This window comes from Pseudophryne corroboree, chromosome 12 (assembly GCF_028390025.1).
Source record: "Pseudophryne corroboree isolate aPseCor3 chromosome 12, aPseCor3.hap2, whole genome shotgun sequence".
NCBI classification, from domain to species: Eukaryota; Metazoa; Chordata; class Amphibia; order Anura; family Myobatrachidae; genus Pseudophryne; species Pseudophryne corroboree.
The window spans coordinates 48,499,164-48,524,986 of NC_086455.1; the positions used below are offsets into that span (position 1 = coordinate 48,499,164).

Below are 25,823 nucleotides of genomic sequence, written 5' to 3' on the forward strand. Positions count from 1 at the left end.
AAACACACCTTAGGGTGGATAAGGCGCTCACACGCTTATAAAAACAAGTGGCGTTACCGTCTCCAGATACGGACGCCCTCAAGGAGCCAACTGATAGGAGGTTGGAAAATATCCTAAAAAGTATATACACACATACTGGTGTTATACTGCGACCAGCGATCGCCTCAGCCTGGATGGGCAGCGCTGGGGTGGCTTGGTCGGATTCCCTGACTGGAAATATTGATACCCTTGACAGGGACAGTATTTTATTGACTATAGAGCATTTAAAAGATGCATTTCTATATATGCGAAACTCTGGCATCAAGAGTAAGTGCGATGTCCATATCTGCCAGACGATGTTTATGGACACGACAGTGGTCAGGTGATGCAGATTCCAAACGGCACATGGAAGTATTGCCGTATAAAGGGGAGGAGTTATTTGGGGTCGGTCCATCGGACCTTGTGGCCACGGCAACAGCTAGAAAATCCACCTTTTTTACCCCAAGTCACATCTCAGCAGAAAAAGACATAGTCTTTTCAGCCTCAGTCCTTTCGTCCCCATAATATCTGCCCAGGGATAGAGGTAAGGGAAGAAGACTGCAGCAGGCAGCCCATTCCCAGGAACAGAAGCCTATCACCGCTTCTGCCAAGTCCTCAGCATGACGCTGGGGCCGTACAAACAGGTGCGGTGGGGGGTCGTCTCAAGAGTTTCAGCACGCAGTGGGCTCACTCGCAAGTGGACCCCTGGATCCTACAAGTAGTATCCCAGGGGTACAGATTGGAAATTCGAGACGTCTCCCCCTCGCAGGTTCCTGAAGTTTGCTTTACCAACGTCTACCTCCGACAGGGAGGCAGTATTGTTAACAATTCACAAGCTGTATTCCCAGCAGGTGATAATCAAAGTACCCCTCCTACAACAAGTAAAGGGGTATTATTCCACACTATATTGTGGTACTGAAGCCAGACGGCTCGGTGAGACCTATTCTAAATGGAGTCACTCAGAGCAGTGATAGCGAACCAGGAAGAAGGGGACTATATGGTGTCCCTGGACATCAAGGATGCTTACCTCCATGTCCAAATTTGCCCTTCTCACAAAGGGTACCTCAGGTTCGTGGTACAAAACTGTCACTATCAGTTTCAGACGCTGCCGTTTGGATTGTCCACGGCACCCCGGGTCTTTACCAAGGTAATGGCCGAAATGATGATTCTTCTTCAAAGAAAAGGCGTCTTAATTATCCCTTACTTGGACGATCTCCTGATAAGGGCAAGGTCCAGAGAACAGTTGGAGGTCTGAGTAGCACTATCTCAAGTAGTTCTACGACAGCACGGGTGGATTCTAAATATTCCAAAATCGCAGCTGTCTCCGACGACACGTCTGCTGTCCCTAGGGATGATTCTGGACACAGTCCAGAAAAAGGTGTTTCTCCCGGAGGAGAAAGCCAGGGAGTTATCCGAGCTAGTCAGGAACCTCCAAAAACCAGGAAAAGTGTCAGTGCATCATTGCACAAGGGTCCTGGGAAAAATGGTGGCTTCTTACGAAGCGATTCCATTCGGCAGATTTCACGCAAGAACTTTTCAGTGGGATCTGCTGGACAAATGGTCCGGATCGCATCTTCAGATGCATCAGCGGATAACCCTGTCTCCAAGGACAAGGGTGTCTCTTCTGTGGTGGCTGCAGAGTGCTCATCTACTAAAGTGCCACAGTTATGCATTCAGGACTGGGTCCTGGTGACCACGGATTCCAGCTTGAAAGGCTGGGGAGCAGTCACACAGGGAAAAAATTTCCAGGGAGTGTGATCAAGTCTGGGGACTTCTCTCCGCATAAATATACTGGAGCTAAGAGCAATTTACAATGCTCTAAGCTTAGCAAGACCTCTGCTTCAAGGTCAGCCGGTATTGATCCAGTGGGACAACATCACGGCAGTCGCCCACGTAAACAGACAGGGCGGCACAAGAAGCAGGAGGACAATGGCAGAAACTGCAAGGATTCTTCGCTGGGCGGAAAATCATGTGATAGCACTGTCAGCAGTTTTCATTCCGGGAATGGACAACTGGGAAGCAGACTTCCTCAGCACGACCTCCACCCGGGAGAGTGGAGACTTCATCGAGAAGTTGTTTCCACATGATTGTGCACCGTTGGGAAAGACCAAAGGTGGACATGATGGCGTCCCGCCTGAACAAAAAACGGGACAGGTATTGCGCCAGGTCAAGAGACCCTCAGGAAATAGCTGTGGACGTTCTGGTAACACCATGGGTGTACCAGTCGGTGTATGTGTTCCCTCCTCTGCTTCTCATACCAAAGGTACTGAGAATTATAAGACGTAGAGGAGTAAGAACTATACTCGTGGCTCCGGATGGGCCAAGAAGGACTTGGTACCCGGAACTTCATGAGATGCTCACAGAGGACTCAGGGCCTCTGCCGATAAGAAGGGACTTGCTTCAGCAAGTACCATGTCTGTTCCAAGACTTACCGCGGGTGCGTTTGACGGCATGGCGGTTGAACGCTGGATCCTAAGGGAAAAAAGGCATTCCGGAAGAGGTCATTCCTACCCTGGTCAAAGCCAGGAAGGAGGTGACCGCACAACATTATCACCACATGTGGCAAAAATATGTTGCGTGGTGTGAGGCCAGGAAGGCCCCACGAAGAAATTTCAACTCTGTCGATTCCTGCATTTCCTGCAAACAGGAGTGTCTATGGGCCTCAAATTGGGGTCCATTAAGGTTCAAATTTCGGCCCTGTCGATTTTCTTCCAGAAAGAATTGGCTTCAGTTCCTGAAGTCCAGAAATTTGACAAGGGAGTACTGCATATACAACCCCCTTTTGTGCCTCCAGTGGCACTGTGGGATCTCAACGTAGTCCTGGGATTCCTCAAATCACGTTGGTTTAAACCGCTCAAATCTGTGGATTTGAAATATCTCACATGGAAAGTGACCATGATGTTGGCACTGGCCTCGGCCAGGCGAGTGTCAGAATTGGCGGCTTTGTCTCACAAAAGCCCATATCTGATTGTCCATTCGGACAGGGCAGAGCTGCGGACTCGTCCCCAGTTTCTCCCTAAGGTGGTGTCAGCGTTTCATCTGAACCAGCTTATTGTGGTACCTGCGGCTACTAGAGACTTGGAGGACTCCAAGTTGCTAGATGTTGTCGGGGCCCTGAAAATATAGATTTCCAGGACGGCTGGAGTCAGGAAAACTGACTTGCTGTTATCCTGTATGCACCCAAAAAACTGGGTGCTCTTGCTTCTAAGCAGACGATTGCTAGTTGAATGTGTAGTACAATTCAGCTTGCACATTCTGTGGCAGTACTGCCACAGCCAAAATATATAAATGCCCATTCCACAAGGAAGGTGGGCTCATCTTGGGCGACTGCCCGAGGGGTCTCGGCTTTACAACTTTGCCGAGCTGCTACTTGGTCAGGGGCACACCCTGGCTGAGGAGGACCTGGAGTTCTCTCACTCGGTGCTGCAGAGTCATCCGCACTCTCCCGCCCGTTTGGGAGCTTTGGTATAATCCCCATGGTCCTGACGGAGTCCCCAGCATCCACTTAGGACGTCAGAGAAAATAAGATTTTACTTACCGATAAATCTATTTCTCGTAGTCCGTAGTGGATGCTGGGCGCCCATCCCAAGTGCGGATTGTCTGCAATACTTGTACATAGTTATTGTTACAAAAAAATCGGGTTGTTATTGTTGTGAGCCGTCTGTTCAGAGGCTCCTACGTTTGTCATACTGTTAACTGGGTTTAGATCACAAGTTATACGGTGTGATTGGTGTGGCTGGTATGAGTCTTACCCGGGATTCAATATCCTTCCTTATTGTGTACGCTCGTCCGGGCACAGTATCCTAACTGAGGCTTGGAGGGGGGTCATGGGGGGAGGAGCCAGTACACACCACCTGATCCTAAAGCTTTAGTTTTGTGCCCTGTCTCCTGCGGAGCCGCTAATCCCCATGGTCCTGACGGAGTCCCCAGCATCCACTACGGACTACGAGAAATAGATTTATCGGTAAGTAAAATCTTATTATTTGCAAACTTGCTATGGTGATCCACCTGGGACATTCCATGTGATTAACGTTACATTTCATGCTAATCTTTCGAAGTTTAAATGCACCACACACAAAAATGAAGCTGAAATGCAACGTTTAAAAAACATGACAATATACAGGGTAGGCAGTCACAATTAAGATTTAGAAACAGAAAGAAATGTGTACTCTTAGTAGTTACGTTTTATTGTTTATATGCGTTATTCATGTTACAACAGAATGGACATAGGAACATAGGAACTAAGGGGACATATGGTTTATACCTGCACTCCTAATTATTTTTACAATATGATTGTTATACTTTACACTTCTAAGACCCTAAACTTAGGAGGTTGCTTGTGAAGGCATTCTGTTTTTCCAGAGGGGGCTGAAGGTCCCAGCTGCAGATTCCCCCGACCACCAAGGATACCAGTAATTGCATTTTTCTTTCTTTACATACATTCCTCTATACATTTTGTACTTATGTTGTGCCTGGTGCCCTGCAGTGGTCCGGTGCTGGTATCGGGGTATTCAGCATCGCTGTGGCCACCAGAGAGGGTCCAGGGCCGCAGCACATCAAAGGTCATTTACAAATGCATTTTTACACATCCTGTGCCTGATGCCAGTAATATATTTATAAATGTGCCCCCCTAACGTTGGTAATACATTTTTAAATGTGTTGCCTAGCACAGGTAACATTTAAAAAATGGCGCCTAGAACCCATTGATCCATTTCAAATATGCTGCCACAGCACGGGGGGGGGGGGGGGGGGGGGGGTCGGGGGTGGTGACCCCTTCAGGCACGCATCAGCCATTTTGACCTCGTGGGTCTCTGGCCACAGGCTTTGACACAAATTTCTCAATCCTGTAGAATCCATGTGAATTAACCAGTGTAAGCCTGTTTATCCTACTGATTAACTGTGAAGATATATAAGATATTTCATTAGGTGATAATGGCCATATAACATACATGGCAATTAGCCATATTTGCATCCATTTTATCAACTTCCATATATGTTCAGTATTTGCACATGCTGGAAATCGATACACTATAAATATATAAATTTTCAGTTATCACAGATTATACCAAGATCTTTTAGCAGCATAAATATACTAAAATGTTAGCCGTTATGTGAAATTGAATATCAAATGTATTGTGTCGTATATATAATGTAATGCCCCACCCACATTTGCTACCTCTCAATGAAAAAAAATTAAAAGATGCAAACCCCTACTTTTTTTCTTTTCTTCATAGGGGTCGATTCAATTCGGCAATTTATGAATAGCGCCGGGAATTAGCTCCCGACGCTATTCAATTCAGCTGCTAGTTACCCGCAATTGTCGGGTATTCTTCTCTCATCCCCGGGGGATGAGAGAAGAAACCCGACAAAAGTGCTGCCTCGCGGCCGGCGCGAGGCTGATTCTGTCGGAAATCAGCCTCGCGCCGGGGAGTTAAGTCGGAGAATGCCTGTTCTCCCGACAATTCAACCTGTTTAGTCGGCGAGAACGGGCCATCGCCGACTAAACTGGAGCTGAATTGAATAGCGTCGGGAGCTAATTCCCGACGCTATTCAACTGTCAGAGAATAGAATTGACCCCATAGTGTGTAACAATGATCTGGGTTTTTTTTTCTCACTCTGGTAAATTGTAAGGCAGAGAAGTCCTAGGATTTATCCTGTGCCAACACTCTATTGTGTGTGTGCTTTTATATAGAATGTTCTAATATTGTTCAAATGCAAACCTTAAATGTTTTCTTAGAACAAATATAATGTGTTTATGTTCTCTAATCCTGCAGGAACGCCATGTACTGTCATGTTTGAAGACACGGAGACGATGGAGGACTTAAGCACAGAAAGACCTTGCCTCTGTTTTTAACAACATCTAAAGACATCACTGGAAGCTTAAGGATGAGAATTATGCCCAGCTCTCTAGATGTGCTCAGAAGGATGAGAGGGGAGTGATGATGGCAAAGAATAGAGAGCTGCGTCCCCCATCATATACCATTAGCGTAGTAGGATTGTCTGGCACTGAGAAGGATAAAGGCAACTGTGGAGTTGGCAAGTCATGCTTATGTAACAGATATGTCCGCCCAAAGGCTGATGAATATTACCAAGAACACACCTCTGTCCTTAGCACAATTGACTTTGGAGGACGGGTTGTCAACAATGACCACTTTTTGTACTGGGGTGACGTAATACACATAGGGGAGGATGGGGTTGATTGCAAGCACCACATTATTGAACAGACAGAGTTCATTGATGATCAGACTTTCCTTCCACATCGGAGTACAAACCTCCAGCCCTATATAAAAAGAGCAGCAACTTCAAAAATTCAGTCAGCTGAGAAATTAATGTATATTTGCACAGACCAGCTTGGCCTGGAGCAGGACTTTGAGCAAAAGCAAATGCCGGAAGGAAAGCTGACAATAGATGGGTTTGTCCTATGCATTGATGTCAGTCAAGGATGCAATCGAAAGTTTGATGATCAGTTAAAGTTTGTTAATAACCTCTATGTGCAAGTGGCAAAAGCAAAGAAGCCTATTATAATCGCAGCAACAAAGTGTGATGAGTGCGTCGACCACTATTTGAGAGAAGTTCAGAGTTTTGCCTCCAATAAGAAAAACTTACTTGTTGTAGAAACCTCAGCTAGAAACAATGTCAATGTTGAGACTTGTTTCACAGCACTAGTTCAAATGCTGGACAAAACGCGTAGCAAACCCAAGATCATCCCTTATTTAGATGCTTTCAAAGTACACAGGCAAATTGTTGCATCTGCTACTGATAAATTTGAAAAGCTTATTGTACAAACTGTGCGCGACTACCACGCAACTTGGAAAACGATCAGTAATAAATTAAAAAACCATTCAGATTATGAAAATTACATTAATTTAGAAGGAACAATGAAGGCTAGAAACACATTCTCTAAGCACATAGAACAGCTCAGACAGGAACACATTAGGAAAAGAAAGGAAGAGTACCTAAAAACACTACCAAGAACACTTAATACGTTACTGCCAAAGCTTGATGAGATAGAAATTCTAAGTTGGGCAGAAGCTCTTCAGCTGCTAGAGAAAAGGTCTGACTTCAGCCTGTGGTTTGTAATGCTGGAAAAAACTCCATGGGACCAGTCTGATCACATTGACAAAGTGAGCGATAGGAGAATACCATTTGATCTTCTCTGCACATCCGAAGCTGAGAAGATCTATCAAAGCCACGTCCAGCACTTGGTTTCTGAAAAGCGGAGACTAGAAATGAAGGAGAAGTTTAAGAAGACCCTTGAAAAGATACAGTTCATTTCCCCGGGTCAGGCCTGGGAAGAGGTTATGTGTTTCGTTCTGGAGGACGAAGCCTATAAGTACATCAACGAGACAGACCGTGTAGAGGTATATCGCAAGCATCAGAGGGAAATTATTGAAAAAGCCAAAGAAGAATTTCAAGAGTTGCTTTTTGAGCACTCTGAGTTGTTCTATGACCTTGATCTCAATGCCACGCCCAGCACTGATAAAATGACTGAGATTAATGCCGTGCTTGGGGAAGAACCAAGGTACAAAGCTTTACAGAAGCTTGCAACTGACAGAGAATCCCTTCTCCTCAAACACATAGGATTTGTTTATCACCCTACTAAGGAAACCTGTCTTAGTGTCCAAAGTTGCATGGACGTTAAAGTCGAACAGATACTCGCCAATAGCCTCCTACAATCTAATCTTGGCCGTTTGAACTTGTACCAAGATGGTACTAACCTTGAGAAGGTGAACCTTCTCATTCTTGGGAAAGATAGTTTGTCTCAAGAGATGGCCAATGAAATAAGGACCCAATCCACAGATGATGAATTTGCTTTGGATGGAAAAATATATGAATTGGATTTGAGAGCAATGGATGCCAATTCCCCATATTTTTTAAGCCAGTTATGGACCTCTGGATTTAAACCACATGGTTGTTTTTGTGTGTTTAGCTCGATTGAGTCGCTTAATTTTATAGGGGACTGCATTGGCAAGATCAGATGTGAAGCTCAGGCAAGGAGGGAGAAAGACATTGCAAGCCTTCCATTCACATTAATTTTGGCTAACCAGAGAGATAGTACCAGCAAAAACTTGCCAATATTGAGACATCAAGGGCAGCAATTGGCAAATAAGCTGCAGTGTCCTTTTGTGGATATACCTGCTGGCACCTACCCACGTAAATTCAATGAGACTCAAATAAAACAAGCTCTTAGGGGAGTGCTAGAGTCTGTTAAACACAACTCTGATATTGCCAGTCCTGTCCCCACTATAAAAGACCTATCAGAGGCAGACTTAAGGATTGTGATGTGTGCCATGTGTGGTGATCCCTTCAGTGTGGATCTAATTCTGTCCCCTTTTCTGGAATCCCGCACGTGCAGTGCTGCTCAGCCAGGCCAGAATAACTCTCTAATGCTTGATAAAATAATTGGTGAAAAACGAAGACGGATACAAATAACAATCTTGTCATACCACTCTTCCATCGGAATTCGAAAAGATGAATTGGTACACGGGTACATTCTAATTTATTCAGCCAGACGCAAAGCTTCTATGGGAATGCTACGTGCTTTTCTTTCTGAAATTCAGGACACCATTCCTGTGCAACTAGTAGCAGTTACTGACAGCCAAGCAGACTTTTTTGAGAATGAAGCTATAAAAGAACTGATGACTGAAGGGGAGCACATTGCCACGGAAATTTCCGCAAAATTCACTGCTTTATACTCCCTATCTCAGTACCACCGCCAGACAGAGGTCTTCACACCATTTTTCAATGATGTTTTGGAGAAGAAAACTTCAATTGAAAATTCCTATTTAGCAGAAAGCAGCAGGGACGCAAGTCATCCATGTGAAGATGTATTTATCCATTCACCACGAGGAAACTCACCAGCATACTACCCTGATTCAGAGGATGATACAGAAGCTCCGCCCCCTTATAGCCCTATTGGAGATGATGTGCAACTCTTGCCAAAGTGTAATTTGGATAATGAAGGGAATGAGTATCCCACACACAGCACTCCTTTAAATTGCCATGACCATGAGCGCAACCATAAAGTGCCTCCCCCAATAAGACCGAAGACAACCGGACCAAAGTCTAAGGTTAATAGGCTAGACCCAAACCTTGTCAGAACCATTGAGGCTGGTATTAGCAAAAATCCAAGGAAGCAAAATCCTCGTTTCCCTTTGGTACATCCAGAGGATGCAGATTCCTCCGATAATTACGCAGACCCAGTTGACACAATACTCAGACCCAAAGATCATAATGACATCTACGCAGTACCTGATGACAGTCAGAACCACGTTCTTAAAATGCGTTACTTGTTCCCAAATGCACAGGCTGATGAAGAAAATGGTATAATCGATAGAGCATCAAGGGGACAGGGAGAGAGGAGACCATCAAAATATAAGTATAGGTCAAAAACTCTGTTCAGCAAGACAAAATCATATACTTACAGACGAACCCACTCGGATGCCAGTGACGAGGAGGCCCTTACTATCATTGGCAAAGACAGAAAGCGGAAACCAAAGCACCGGCCAAGTGAAGAAGACCCGCTTCTTTCCCCAGTTGACACTTGGAAGGGTGGCATAGACAACCCAGCGATCACATCTGACCAGGAACAGGAAGAAAGAAAAACAAAGAAAAAGACACCAAAAGTGAAAGAAGAAAAGAAGGTAGGTTTCTTCTATAGATGAGTTACCACGAATCCTGGCTGTGATGCTTGAGATGATTATGTTTAATGCTTTTTGTAAAGCAAGGTATGATATGTTAGAGCTCTTTCCAAGTTATCTGAAGTTTTGACTGTATATGAATATCAAATTTTATATACCAAGTTAGTTTTTTTTGATCGGATTGAATGTTTCTGCAGGAGATGACTGGTGAATCAAGATGTATTTTCTTTTAGTGTGATGAAGTCCTTAGCAAAAGTAAAAATGAGTTGCCCTGCACAAAATGCATTTACTTTCAGCTATGCTAAGCTTTCAATAAGACCTTTCTTTGCTTAATTACATGCTTCTTGAAGCCTATACAAGTAGAAATTCCTACCCCCCTTCTTGGAAGATGCTCTATTTGGCTAGGCGATTATTATGCTAATCACGGTGCGTAGCATGCTAAACAGTACTTCTGTCACATTAAACAGGACCAATACCGCCCTACCAGGTGTTCACACCAGTGAGAAGCGCTGGTGGAGGAGGAGGTATAGAGGTTTGCTAGATGTGTACAATTAGTGCACTGTGGGGTAGATGTATTAAGCCTGGAGGAGTGATAAAGCAGTGATAAGTGCAAGGTGATAACGCACCAGCCAATCAGATCCCAACTGTCCTTTTTCAAACTCGTAATGATTGGGTGGTGCGTTATCACCTTGCACTTATCGCTGCTTTATCACTTCTCCAGGCATAATACATCTATCCCTGAATGCACATCCTGTCTTATCCTCTGAGAGGTGAACTGGATTTGGAGGCAATGTTGGTTTGTTACAGGCTTTGAAAGGATTTATCTTGGAGGTCAAATGTGATTTTTAGAATAAATTATTGGCAGATTGCTGTGATTACACTGGAGTAGGTAGACCAGTTTTTTTTTATTTTTTATAATGAAATGATTGTTTTGTTAAGCTATTAATATCATTCTATTAAAGCTGAAGACAAAGTCTTTTTAGTGGACAGTAATGTGATACTTACCTGGAGGTTAGCTTCCTTCAATCCCACACCCATCCAAACTGGTGGATCCTCAATATCTGGAACCCATTAGAATGTGCCTAGATCGGTCAGGCAGCAGTGTAGTTCATACAACGGTTTGTGAACTACCCATTCATGTTAATGGGCCATCTATTTTGGAGCAGCCGGCAATACCGCTATTTTGTGTAAGGTCTTCCGATAGAGAGGATTGGCATCTGAGAATGCTGGACCCTAGGCAGATAGCATTTACCATTGGGCTGCCTGAGCACGGTCTGAGTCTGCTGCTTTGAGATATGCTTCTTTTCACCACATGTTGAGTGGATAACCTGATCAAGAGCTTGCCATTTGTTTCCCGAGGATGGATCCCCCACCATTTTATATTTGGGTCTGGTAAAGCAGTTATTGAGTTACAAATGGTTCAGTCAAAGCTGTATATAGCTGCATACGTCCTCCTTTTAGAATCCCTTCAAATGTTAAAATGTCTTAAGCTGCTATAGACACGTTTTTGTACTGATAACTGTACATTTAGCTGGGGAAAATTCTAGAGAACTGTTAGAATAGTGTCCGTATTATATAAAAATAGTTGCATTGAATCTTTGGCTCATTCATGTGTCCTTAGTAAACCGCAGAGTTAAGTTGCAATAGGGTTTTAGGGTTTATTTTACAGCACAATTTGTTCTGCGAGCAATTTATTCATGGCTGTAGGACACACCTTTTTAATGGAATGGTCTGTACATAATGATACACATTGCATTTTGGCTTTTTTTTTTTTTTTTTTAACATCAGCTCTTTGAGATAATGATGATTTCATTGTTACTGTATGAAGGTCCTGTCCTATATAGGTGTAACTGGGCGGATCAATTACAATCCACTACCACTGCTATTTTAAAGCGATTGGTGTTATTGATTTTGGTGGTTTTGTATCCCAGAAAGATTGGAGCACAAGGAGAAATCTCTATATGGGGCAGTCAACAGAGCCCTCTCTAGGACACTGAGTATGTTGATAATATTTTTTAGTAGGTGCTAGTGCAGCTGTAAGTGCATAATACCTCTAAGAGTTCATCATATATATCGGAAAAAGGCCTATTCTTGATTTGTTCAGCACAATGCGTCTAGTGAATAAATGTTATGTAAAGGCCATTTTATTTTTGAATTTAAAGTCCTCTGAGTCTTTAGCTAGGTAACCAGCTATACATCAAATGATCTCCTGAGCATAGAAAGGTTGATTGTATCAGTATGCACCTTGTTAGTGTTTGGGCTGGGGTTGAAGAGGGAGGCACGGGCTATTTAGTTTTTTTGTCATTTACCGTACTTCCTATTTCATATATATATTATGAAAATACGCTGTACAGATCTACATTGCATGTGCAATTGGACCAATTGGATAATCAAAGCAGAGCGTTTGTGGCGTTTGACAGTTTCATTGGTATTTGGCCAAAATGCTTTTGCCCACACTTTATACAAAAAAGTGGACTGATTATTGGTAAATTGGTCCAATAATAGTATAGTGTGCACCTAGCTTAACACAGCATATTTCCAAGGTATCCTCAGGAATTTAGTATCCCCTGAAGATTTATAACCTTAACCTCCCCCCTTAGTGCCTAAACCTAACCACCCCCTTCCGCAGCCTAAACATAACTACACCTCCCCCCCATGGGTGGTGCCTATGCCTAACAGCACCCCCCCCCTCCCCCCCACCCACAGCCAAAGTTAACCCCCCTTCCCGGCTATACTTACCTTTGGGATACCTGCTGCCTGGATTCCGGCGTCTGTGTTCTGTTGGGTGTCTGTAATCCGGCATCGGTATTCTGAATGCTTGGATCCCAGCAGCTGCTATCTTGAACGTGTATCACTAATACACCTGTGCTGAAGATAGATGATCTGGAAAACTTGCACTTTTAGGGTTTCTTGAGGGCCGCGTTTGAGAAACGTTAGTTTACAACTGGAGGTGGCCACAGCTTCTAGGGAAGCCAATCCCACCCGATTTTTGTAATCCCGCAACCGGGATTGAAAAAACTCATACCTAGGATTGAGTTGACCAAAGAAAATTATTACTATTCTGTCTGTTTTTCCACAGGAAAAATATAAAAACTTTCATGCTCCCATCACCCCTCCCCCACCCAACACACTGAAGAATTAACCAGAGTCTTACCTCCTTAAGCTGTCACTCATTCGTCTCAGGCTCTACACTTTATAAGAGACATCAGACTGCATCAGTGGAAGGATAGCTCAGCTTCCCTTCCCTCCTCTGCCTCTGTCAAATTCACTGTGTGGGCAAAGTAACGTCACGCCGCCACTCTGCCCTTGTAGGTCAGGGATGGAGAACAAGCAGCACTATAGGTAATTAGATATGTCGGAGGCCACTGTGCCTGCGGGTTTAATCCCGAAAATCCTGGTATCTGTGCCTTCAATCCCATGGTTAAAATCCTGGACTATTTGAGGCATTTTCATTCATTTTCCATGGAATGGCCCTACTGCTGCCCGCACTTTGCTTTAACATTACATTTCACAGACTCGTTCATGGCAGTTTAAAATTGGGCAGGGTGCAGCGTGGGCTGATCACACAGTTTTATTTATACTCACGAATACCTGCACAAGTGATGGCTAGTTTAATTCAGGCATAGATGAGGGTGATTATAGAAGAAACTATATGGCTGCATCACAAAGTAAATTTAACATTGTTCTTTATTACCTGTTCAAATCTACTTTTAACAAGTCTTTACCAATCTCCCAACATCCACCTCACCAGAATTATGTTTGCGTATTCTGATTCGAGGACCAGATTTGCAAAGCAGGCTTCAGTGAGGCATAAGGCTGGGCCCACCTCCTGCTGTAGCCATCGGAGATGCAAATTTCATATGTATTTACGTTGGCAAGTTGAGATTGTGTTATGACGAGGAGGTGACAGGGCCACGTCAGTCGGAAACCTTTATTTTAATTGTTTAGTGGAAACCTTTTTATTGGAAGTAATTGTCATTTTTTTAATGTATTGGGTTTTTTTTTGTAGGGGTTAAGTCTGTTTTAAGCAATATTTGTACATTTGATTTTCAAGGTTGACAGAGCAGCAGTTTTATTTAGTAAGTATTTTGGTCTTTGTCTAGCACTGTGCATGTTGCTGCAATGCTGTCCCACATAAAGTCACAGACTGTTTTGACACAATTATGCTTTTGTGTTGCGATCAGCAGGTGTTTGTTTGTAAACAGTGATAGATTCATCTGCTCTTCTCCTTTTATGTGGAATGAAGCATCCCATTTAATTCAATACCTATTCCAAGCGTTTTATGTAGTATTAATAAACAGTTGGATGTATGAAATGCCACTTTCTTCTATAAATCTAATAAATTGGATTTGTTAATGTTTCTATTACGTCCTAGAGGATGCTGGGATGTATATTAGTACCATGGGGTATAGACAGGTCCCTTGGGAGCCATGGGCACTTTAAGAATTTAATAGTGTGGTCTGGCTCCTCCCTCTATGCCACACCTACCAGGCTCCGTTTAGAAAATGTACCCGGTGGAGCCGGTCACAGCTAGGGGAGCTCCTAGGAGTTCTTTTAGTTTTGTTGTGTTTTCTTTTATTTTATTTTTTTATTAGAGTTAGGCAGGGGGAGGCTGCTGGCAACAGCCTCCCTACTTCATGGGACTTGGGGGGGGGGGGGGGGGGGGTTGTAGAATCCAACCCTCTGAGTTTAATGGCCCCTATCTCCGCTGACAGGACACTGAGCTCCGGAGGGTGTCGATCGCAAGCCCCCGAGGCGACCGCTCGCTCCCGCAGCACTGCCGCCACCCTCTAACGGAGCCAGAAGATCGAGGTGGTGAGTATGACGCCGGCGCCCCGATAAGCGGGTCACTGGCGAGAATGGCGGCACAAGCATAGGAGCGCAGCGCTGTAAGGCTGCGCTCCGGAGGGCTCAAAGATACAATTGTGCGGCGCTGTGAGGGGCGCCCTGGGCCAGCGCAATACCCTTCACAGTGGTCACTATGGCTATCAGGGACTCTGTACTGCTGCTAGCAGCTCTTTACCTCAGGCCAGCATAAAATCAAAAGTACGGGAAGACGCGCCATTACAGGGGGAAGAGCTTCTCACAGCGGATCCAGCAATCACCAGCGCCATTTTCTCCCTGCCCTGCAGATCAGACAAGAGACGCTGACAGGGAGCGCTGACCCTCTCCAGCTATCCTGTGCGCGGTACCAGGGGGTTGTAGAGGGAAAGGGGGGGGGGGGGGGGAGTGTTATTCACATTTTTATTGCTGTGTTTGTAATCTATTAAGTTTACTCAGTCAGTGCCAGGCATTTATCATACTGTATAACTGTCTACTGGGGCGCTGTGTGTGCTGGCTCCTTATACTCTGTGTATCTCTGAAGGTACTCTAGGGGAAATTGTGTCTGACATTTTTCGTGTGTGTGTGTGTTTATATATCTCACATTACCATGTCTAGGGACTCTGTTTCTTGTGCTGCAGAGTGTGTATCTTCTGTAGAGGAGTCTATCCATGTACTCAGGAATGTAATATACAGTCTCAGCCCTCTGAATCCAAACCCCAGTGGGTGGCTTCTATTAAGGGAATGATATCCCAGATTTCATCTAGGATGACCAATAATGAGACTGAAACACAGGTTTTGAAAAGATCTGTGGAGGTTTTGTCGTATTCCACTCCCACTACCTTGTCCAAGGCCCCTGATTTATATCATAAAAAGCGTGCTCTTGCAACAATAATGCATGTCGACACGGATACCGATAGTGTTCACACTAGGCTGTTTTAGCAGGGCGCCGCGCCCTGCCTGATTTTTTTTTTTTTTTTTAAAGGGCAAAACCCGCCTTGCCATTTCTGCGGCACCCTGCTAAAACAGCCACCAGCTTCCTGCTCTCCCAGTGTGTAAAGATACCGTGCGCATGCGTGCGGCATCCATTCACGCTGAGAGAGAGCTTGGGGGAAGCCCAGCACCTCCGTAGATGCTGGCACGCCCCCAACAGTGACTCCGCCGTCCGCCCACGCCCCCTTTTTTTACGTCTGTGGGCTGTACCGCCCACTTTTATTACACGTAATGACCCCGCCACCTAGTTTGCGTGGCCACGCGCCTTTTTCAGCGCGCACACGCTTGTGCCCCTCTAGGTCCGGCGCCCTGCCCGGATTCTAGAGTGAACACTATACCGACACTGATTCAGAGGGCGGTGATGGTGATATACGGTGGAGAGAGGCTTCCCTTACTAAGGGGGTTCAACTCATGATTGAGACTATTAGGGATGTTTTACACATTACTGTTAAGGTTCCTGAGCAGGTGGAGGATGCTTATTTTACTGACAATAAGCAAGCCTCCCTTACCTTCCCTGCGTCTAAAGAATTGAACGCATTGTTTGAAAATTTCAGATCCCTAAAAGGGTTTTCATTGCTTTTCCTTTCCCTGAGGAGGATAGGAAAAAGTGGGGAAAACCAGCCGGTGGTAGACGCTTCTGTTTCTAGGTTGTCTAAAAAAGTGGTTTGACCTGTACCTGGGTCCACCGCTTTGAAAGAGACTACTCTCAAATCTTTATACACCGCAAATGGCGTAGCTTTAAGGCCTACTATTGCTTGTGCATGGATTTCTAAAGCCATTGTAAAGTGGTCAGGCACTTTACTAGAGGATTTAGATTCTATGGATAGAAGTGACATTGAATTATTTTTACGTCATCTACAGGATTCTGCAGGTTTCATGGTGGAAGCCATGAAGGACCTTGGACATCTGAACGCAAGAGCTTCTTCCATGGCTGTCTCGGCACGAAGGGGACTCTGGCTGCGCCAATGGTCTGCGGACGCGGAATCTAAGAAGAGTGTGGAGAACCTACCCTTCACAGGTCAGGCTCTGTTTGGGGAAGCGTTAGATGCGTGGATCTCCACAGCAACTGCTGGTAAGTCAACCTTTCTTCCCTCTGCTGCACCGCAGACTAAGACATCATATTCTTCGTCTGCGATGCAGTCCTTTCGGACCGCTAAAGCAAAAAAGGTCAAATCCCCATCCACTTTCTTTAGAGGTGGCCAGGGAATATCCCGAAAACCTACACCCGCGGGTTCCCAGGAGCAGAAACCTGATTCTGTTTCCTCAAATTCCTCGGCACGACGGTGGACCCCCCAGCCTGGAGTTCGGGCAGGTGGGATCAAGACTAAGAAATTTCAGTCATGTCTGGGTGTCCCCTTACCTGGATCCATGGGTACTGGAAATTGTTACCCAGGGGTACAGACTGGAGTTTCAAGAACTCCTGCCTCACAGATTCTTCAATCGGGCTTGCCAGCTTTGCTGACAGAAAGTGCTATCCTACAGGAAGCCATTCAAAAGTTGCTGAGGTCAAATGTCATTGTTCCGGTTCCACCGCACCTACACCACAAGGGTTATTACTCAAACCTGTTTGTTGTACCGAAACCGGATGGTTCGGTAAGACCAATATTAAACCTAAAGTCATTGAACCCCTTTGTGAGGGAATTCAAATTCAAGATGGAGTCTCTGAGAGCGGTGATCTCAGGTCTGGAGGAAGGGGAATACCTGGTATCCCTGGATATCAAGGATGCGTACCTTTAACATCCCAATCTGGCCGCCTCACCAGGCTTATCTCAGATTTGCGCTACTGGACTGTCACTATCAATTCCAGGCGCTGCTGTTTGGCCTCGCCACAGCACCAAGAGTGTTCACCAAGGTGATGGCGGAGATGATGCTACTCCTCCGCACGCAGGGTGTGAACATAATTCCTTATCTGGATGACCTACTGATAAAAGCGTCTTCCAGGGAGAAGCTGTTGCAGAGCATTGCTCTCACGAATCAGCTACTCCAGGATCATGGATGGATCCTGAACCTTCCAAAGTTGCATTTAGAGCTGACAAGGAGACTGTCCTTCCTGGGGATGATCCTCGACACGGAAGTACAGAGGGTGTTTCTGCCGGAGGAGAAAGCGTTGGTGATACAAACAATGGTCCGGGATGTCCTGAAGCCAGCCTGGGTATCGGTTCATCAGTGCAAGAGCTTTCTGGGGAAGATGGTTGCCTCCTACGAGGCACTACAGTACGGAAGATTCCATGCACGGTCTTTCCAACTGGATCTCCTAGACAAATGGTCGGGATCTCATCTTCACATGCACCAGAGGATACGTCTGTCACCAAAGACCAGAATATCGCTCCTCTGGTGACTGCAAACTTCTCACCTACTAGAGGGCCGCAGGTTCGGGATTCAGAATTGGATCCTCCTAACCACGGATGCAAGTCTCAGAGGTTGGGGAGCAGTCACCCAAGGGAGAAAACTTCCAAGGAAGGTGGTCAAGTCTAGAATCCATCCTTCCGATAAACATTCTGGAACTGAGGGCAGTGTACAACGGTCTTCTACAAGCGGCTCATCTTCTAAAAGATCAGGCCATTCAAGTTCAGTCGGACAATGTAACGACAGTGGCCTACATAAATCGACAAGGCGAAACGAAGAGCAGAGCTGCAATGTCAGAGGTAATGAGAATCATCCTCTGGGCGGAAAAGCACGCGGTGGCGCTGTCAGCAATCTTCATTCCAGGAGTGGACAACTGGGAAGCGGACTTCCTCAGCAGACACTATCTCCATCCGGGAGAGTTGGGCCTCCACCCAGAGGTGTTCGCAGAGGTGACAAGTCTTTGGGGCGTACCTCAAATAGACATGATGGCCTTACGCCTCAACAAGAAACTTTGGAGGTATTGTTCCTGGTCGAGGAATCCACAGGCAGTGGCGGTGGACGCCTTGGTAACTCGTAGGTGTTCAAGTCAATGTATGTGTTCCCTCCACTTCCACTCATCCCAAGGATTCTCAAACTAATAAAGAGAACAAGAGTTCAGGCGATCCTCTTTGCCCCAGACTGGCCAAGAAGAGCTTGGTACGCGGATCTTCTAGAGTTACTGCTGGAAGATCCGAGGCCTCTTCCTCTTCGAGAGGACCTTCTGCAACAGGGGCCGTTCGCTTGTCAAGACTTAACGCGGCTACGTTTGATGGTATAGAGGTTGAACAGCAGATCTAAGCTCTGAAGGGCATTCCGAACAAAGTTATTCTTACCCTGATACAGGCTAGAAAGGGAGTAATGTCAAAACATTAGCATCGGATTTGCAAAAAGTATGTGTCTTGATGCGAATCCAAGAAGTTTCCTACGGTGGAGTTTCAACTGGGACGGTTTCTCCTCTTCCTGCAAGCCTGGGGTGGATATGGGGCTGCACCTGGGCTCCATAAAAGTCCAGATTTCGGCCTTGTCCATTTTCTTCCAGAAACAATTGGCTGCCCTCCCTGAAGTTCAGACTTTCTTGAAAGAGGTGCTGCGCATCCAACATCCCTTTGTGCCTCCAACGGCACCTTGAGACCTTAACGTGGTGCTGCAGTTCCTGCAATCGGATTGGTTCGAACCTTTACAGGAGGTTGAGGTAAAGTTTCTTACTTGGAAGACTGTCACACTGTTGGCATTGGCATCTGCCAGACGTGTGTCGGAATTGGGGGCATTGTCCTACAAGAGCCCCTACTTGATTTTTCATGAAGATAGAGCTGAGCTCAGGACGCGTCAGCAATTTCTTCCGAAGGTTGTGTCGGCTTTTCATATCAACCAACCTATTATGGTGCCAGTGGCTACTGACTCCTCAATTACTTCAAAGTCTTTGCATGTTGTGAGGCTTTGAAGATTTATGTGACGCAAGCTTCTCTTCACAGAAAGTCGGACGCTCTGTTTGTCCTTTTAAGATCCCAACAAGGTTGGGTGGCCTGCTTCTAAGCAGACGACTTCTCGCTGGATCAGGTTTACTATCCAGCATGCATATTCTACAGCAGGATTGCAGTGTCCTAAATCCGTTAAGGCCCACTCTATTCGTAAAGTGGGTTCTTCCTAGGCGGCTGCCCGGGGTGTCTCAGCTTTACAGCTTTGCCGAGCAGTAACTTGGTCTGGGTCGAACATGTTTGCTAAGTTTTACAAGTTCGATACCTTGGCTTCTGAGGACCTACAGTTTGGTCAATCGGTTCTGCAGGAGCCTCCGCGCACTCCCTCCCGTACTGGGAGCTTTGGTACATCCCCATGGTACTAATATGGACCCCAGCATCCTCTAGGACTTAAGAGAAAATAGGATTTTAATTACCTACCGGTAAATCCTTTTCTCGTAGTCCGTAGAGGATGCTGGGCGCCCGCCCAGTGCTTCGTGATCCTGCAGTTGTTACTTGGTTCGGTACTACCTTGTTCCTTGGTTAAGTACTGCATTGTTACTTGGTTAAGTACTGTTGTTCAGCTGTTGCTGACTTGTTCAAGCTGGTTAGCTTGGGTTGCCTTATGTGTGAGCTGGTGTGAATCTCACCACTATCTGTGTATTTCCTTCTCTTGAAGTATGTCCGTCTCCTCGGGCACAGTTTCTAGACTGAGTCTAGTAGGAGGGGCATAGAGGGAGGCGCCAGCCCATACTATTAAACTCTTAAAGTGCCCATGTCTACCAAGGGACACGTCTATACCCCATGGAACTAATATGGACCCCAGCATCCAATACGGACTACAAGAAAAGGATTTACTGGTAGGCAATTAAAATCCTATTTTCTGTGATACTGTATATGTGTGGCCTATAGTTGCATGACCACTGTAACTGCTGGGTACAATGCAGCAAAGCCTCTAGAATGTTGTGTAATTCTTGTACTGTACACTTGTTGGTCCAAAACTGAAAAAGATCAGTTTGTTTGTAAATAACTGATGCAGTCATTGGGTGACTATCTTTTTGGTCTTTCCTAATCAAATTGTATCCAATAATCTTACATGGCTAACCAGAAAAAAAGCAGTAGGGTTACCCCAAGAGTGTCTGGGCACACGCTGTACTTTGGCATAGTGATCATGATATTTTTGTAAATTCTCTTTATTCTGTATAGCCCCAATAAATCCACACATACACTGCTCAAAAAAATAAAGGGAACACTAAAATAACACATCCTAGATCTGAATAAATGAAATATTCTTATTAAATGCTTTGTTCTTTACATAGTTGTATGTGCTGACAACAAAATCACACAAAAATTATCAATGGAAATCAAATTTATTAACCCATGGAAGTCTGGATTTGGAGTCACACTCAAAATTAAAGTGGAAAAACACACTACAGGCTGATCCAACTTTGATGTAATGTCCTTAAAACAAGTCAAAATGAGGCTCAGTAGTGTGTGTGGCCTCCACGTGCCTGTATGACCTCCCTACAACCCACACAAGTGGCTCAGGTAGTGCAGCTCATCCAGGATGTCACATCAATGCGAGCTGTGGCAAGAAGGTTTGCTGTGTCTGTCAGCGTAGTGTCCAGAGCATGGAGGCGCTACCAGGAGACAGGCCAGTACATCAGGAGACATGGAGGAGGCCGTAGGAGGGCAACACACATTGCGCCAGGTAGACCACGTTACACACATTGCACCAGGTAGAGCACGTTACACACATTGCGCCAGGTAGAAGACTCAGAGAGCATGCGGTGATCACGCTGAGCCCCAAAAAAAGTTGGTCCCACGGACCCCTCACTTTTTTAAAATTTAGGTCCTATCTGTCCTTTTCTGGGTCCCATCGGAATGAAGGTTCATATTAATCTTATTAATTATTCAAATATAAAAACACTTGATTTGGATACTACAAAAGTATTGTGAGGGGGAGGAGGGGGCGACAATGCTGCTGGGCTGTGTAGCATACAGGGCACTCTGCACCAGAGCTGTAACTAGACATTTCAGTGCCCTTTGGGAGAAAGTAAATTGGTGCTCTCCCTGCCATACTTTAAATCAAGGACAGTGCGCGCCGAAGGTGCGCACCACAAATATAGAGGCGTGGCTTCATGGGGAAAAGAGCATGGCAACATAACAGTACCAATTCACATTACACCACATAGGTAGAGCACGTTATACACATTGCACCAGGTAGAGTACGTTATACATATTGCGCCAGTTAAAACACCCTATACACGTTGCGCCAGGTAGAGCACAGTACACACATTGCGCCAGGTAGAGCACGTTACACACATTGCGCCAGGTAGAGCACGTTACACACATTGCGCCAGGTAGAGCACGTTACACACATTGCGCCAGGTAGAGCACGTTACACACATTGCGCCAGGTAGAGCACGTTACACACATTGCGCCAGGTAGAGCACGTTACACACATTGCGCTAGGTAGAGCACGTTACACACATTGCGCTAGGTAGAGCACGTTACACACATTGCGCCAGCTAGAGCACGTTACACACATTGCGCCAGGTAGAGCACGTTACACACATTGCGCCAGGTAGAGCACGTTACACACATTGCGCCAGGTAGAGCACGTTACACACATTGCGCCAGGTAGAGCACGTTACACACACTGCGCCAGGTAGAGCACGTTACACACACTGCGCCAGGTAGAGCACGTTACACACACTGCGCCAGGTAGAGCACGTTACACACACTGCGCCAGGTAGAGCACGTTACACACACTGCGCCAGGTAGAGCACGTTACACACACTGCGCCAGGTAGAGCACGTTACACACACTGCGCCAGGTAGAGCACGTTACACACACTGCGCCAGGTAGAGCACGTTACACACACTGCGCCAGGTAGAGCACGTTACACACACTGCGCCAGGTAGAGCACGTTACACACACTGCGCCAGGTAGAGCACGTTACACACACTGCGCCAGGTAGAGCACGTTACACACACTGCGCCAGGTAGAGCACGTTACACACACTGCGCCAGGTAGAGCACGTTACACACACTGCGCCAGGTAGAGCACGTTACACACACTGCGCCAGGTAGAGCACGTTACACACACTGCGCCAGGTAGAGCACGTTACACACACTGCGCCAGGTAGAGCACGTTACACACACTGCGCCAGGTAGAGCACGTTACACACACTGCGCCAGGTAGAGCACGTTACACACACTGCGCCAGGTAGAGCACGTTGCACACACTGCCCCAGGGGTGGTCTTCAGTATGCCGGCGGTCGGGCTCCCGGCGCTCAGTATTCCGGCGCCGGGAGCCCAACAGCCGGCATACCGACACTTATTCTCCCTCGTGGGGGTCCACGACCCCCCTGGAGGGAGAATAAAATAGTGTGGCGCGCCACCGTGCCGTAGTGTGGCGAGCGCAGCGAGCCCGCAAGGGGCTCATTTGCGCTCGCCACACTGTCGGTAAGCCGGCGGTCGGGCTCCCGGCGCCGGTATGCTGGTCGCCGGGAGCCCGGCCGCCGGCATATCGTAGTGGACCCTGCCCCAGGTAGAGCACGTTACACACACTGCCCCGGGTAGAGCACGTTATACACACTGCACCAGGTAGAGCACGTTACACACATTCCAGGTACAGCACGTTATACACATTGCGCTAGGTAGAGCACGTTATACACATTGCACCAGGTACAGCATGTTATACACATTGCACCAGGTAGAGCACATTACACACATTGCGCCAGTTAGTGTTCTATACACATTGTGCCAGGTAGAGCATGTTATACACGTTTTGTATGGTAGCAGGGAGTAGGAACAGAAGTAGCAGGGAGTAGGAATAGAGGCAGGCATCAGGGGGTAGGGACAGAGAGGCAGGAGAGAGTGTAGCCAGAAACCCCACCACAATAACACTCTCCAGGGACCAGGCCCTCACCGCGTACCTGTAAAAAGAGCACTCCGGCCTGCTCCATGGACACTGCCAGCAGCAGCGGAGTCAGGTCAGGGAGTATAGTCCGTGGATTCGCATGAGGCCACAACGCTGCCAGCCTGGAGTCAGAGGATGCGGGCAGGGGGGAGCGGAAAACGCGGAGGGGGCGGCCGAATGGATGAGGAGGGAGAAGAGGGGAATCAGCGGGGAGAGCGGTGGCTGCGGCATCCAGCCGGGGGCACAGGGACCGAACTGCCCCCACCTCAGGTAATGCAGCGGACTCAGCCGGGCGGTGGACCAGTGGGCTGCCAGTGGTTGAGTCACGCTACTTGCAGAGGGAGGGCACCTGCAGCCGTTAATCGGGGGGTGGGGGGCGGAGCAGAGGATGAGGGGAGGGCGGGAGATCATACTCTTAATGGTTTCCGCCTCTTCCAAGTTCCTCCCTCCTTTGTTATGGATTCAGGACTGATTGACAGCACAGGACAGCGCTGCGGGTTACAGTGCATCCTGGGGGTCACATCATTGTTCTTTTGGTGACTTATTGGTCGCTTAGTGACATCTGTCTTGCAGCTCCAGACCCTTATGTTGTATCTTTTACTCTTCCTGCACTCTCTCATCCACAATTAAGGATTGTTCTCTGCAATGCAGATTATAGCAACAGAGGCACCCCAGTGGACAGCAGAAGTGCAATACTTAACTTTTTTTTCCCAATCCTGATTTATCAGGTCTAATTCTTACCTACTCTTGGAACACTGAACTCCAACACCTATCTTATATTCTTAATACTTTGCTTCATTTCATAACACTCTCTCATCCAATTGGGTAGTCCTGCACGTAAACCATTATCCCTACCTATTATCTACAGTCACACCGCACTGGATATGCCCGATCTCATCTGATCTTGGAAGCCAAGCAGTGCTGGGCTTGGTCAGTACCAGAAAGGGAGACCATCTGGGAATACCAAGTACTGTAGTATCAAGGGATAGTGCAACCCATCTTCGTACCCAGGAAAGCAGAATTGTTCTATACTTTCTTCACAACCAGATTATCTGTGTGCAAACACTCTCATTGCCCATTCGATGTTGAACAGATGGGCAAAAGCAGAAGTGACTTGTTCTCCAACACTTTCTCACACTCTTTCAAACACAAGTGGAGCTCAAATCAAGCATACACTTGTACTATTTCTTCAACTATGGATGTCACAGTGTGCTAAATATTAACTCGACTGGTTACCCTATAGCAGTGGTTCTCAAACTCGGTCCTCAGGACCCCACACAGTGCATGTTTTGCAGGTAACCCAGAAAGTGCACAGGTGTATTAATTACTCACTGACGCATTTTAAAAGGTCCACAGGTGGAGCTAATTATGTTACTTGTGATTCTGTGAGGAGACCTGCAAAACATGCACCGTGTGGGGTCCTGAGAACAGAGGGGCAGATGTATTAACTTGGAGACGCATAAGGAAGTGATAAACCAGTGATATGTGCAAGGTGATACACGCACCAGCCAATCAGCTCCAATATGTAAATTAACAGTTAGGATCTGATTGGCTTGTGCCTTTATCACCTTGCACATATCACTGGTTTATCACTTCCTTATGCCGTCTCCAGGTTAATACATCTGCCCCAGAGTTTTAGAACCTGTGCCCTATAGGAGTGGGATTCGGAGTCAATAAGCCTGTTTTCTGTTCCTCTCCTATGAGCATATATATAAATCTCATAAGTTCATTGAGGGAACTGAAATATAGAAACTTTCGGTTTGAGATACGTCATATATTTGTACTCATCTCGGATACAGTAGGTGTGCACAGAAGCACTAGACCACCTGACTGATCACGAGTGAGCAACACATTTAATAATATTTTAATATTTTCACTGAGATATTTTCATTTATTAAACTTTTTTTTGTTATCGTCTGTTTACAGTAAATGTCTTACTAGACTCAATAAAAGTCAAGTTTTAAATTAGATTCACATCCACTGTGTAACCTATACTTACCATTTAATATAACATATTCATACAATTAGATCATAAGTGTGCCCCAGAGAGACAAAAACGGTCTTCTTGCAAAAAAAAACCCAAAACTCTGCGGACGTCATAAGGTGAAATAACCACTGTACAGTAATAGTACTGTACAGTGGTTATTTCACCTTATGAAGTCCGCTGAGTGGCAACTCCGTTTCTCTATATGCTATTAGTGGATGGCACTGGGGCCGTTGTCAAACTTATACTGAGTGCTGGGGTAGGGATGGACATCGAAAGCAAACCATCATATGATGCTAATGCCTCCGCCATTGAAACTTAAGCATGCGCTAAAACCCTGCAGCGCTGTTGGCAGGAGGCGGGATTATGGGCGGGGCCAGTGCTCCTCTACACTCGTCAATGGGGATGACCTGCCCAGTGATACTAGCCTACAATGCAGGCTGCATGTTGGATATAGATACATATATCTATATATCTCTACATCTATATATCTCTCTCTATATATATATATATATATATATATATATATATATATATACACATACATACATACATACATACATACATACATACATACATACATACATACACACACACACT

General features: G+C 46.0%; 1 protein-coding gene and 1 pseudogene across 1 annotated transcript in view; both read left to right on the forward strand.

Annotated features, from left to right (window-relative positions):
- ARHGAP5 (Rho GTPase activating protein 5) overlaps positions 1 to 25,823 on the forward strand; it is a 157,079-nt gene that overhangs the window by 36,405 nt on the left and 94,851 nt on the right. Inside the window, exon 2 of the mRNA XM_063947472.1 lies at positions 5,793 to 9,662. Coding sequence (XP_063803542.1) covers positions 5,958 to 9,662 — 3,705 coding nt within the window. The 5' untranslated portion in view covers positions 5,793 to 5,957. The remainder of the gene's footprint in view (positions 1 to 5,792; positions 9,663 to 25,823) is intronic.
- Positions 24,100 to 24,218, forward strand: LOC134981833 (5S ribosomal RNA; annotated as a pseudogene).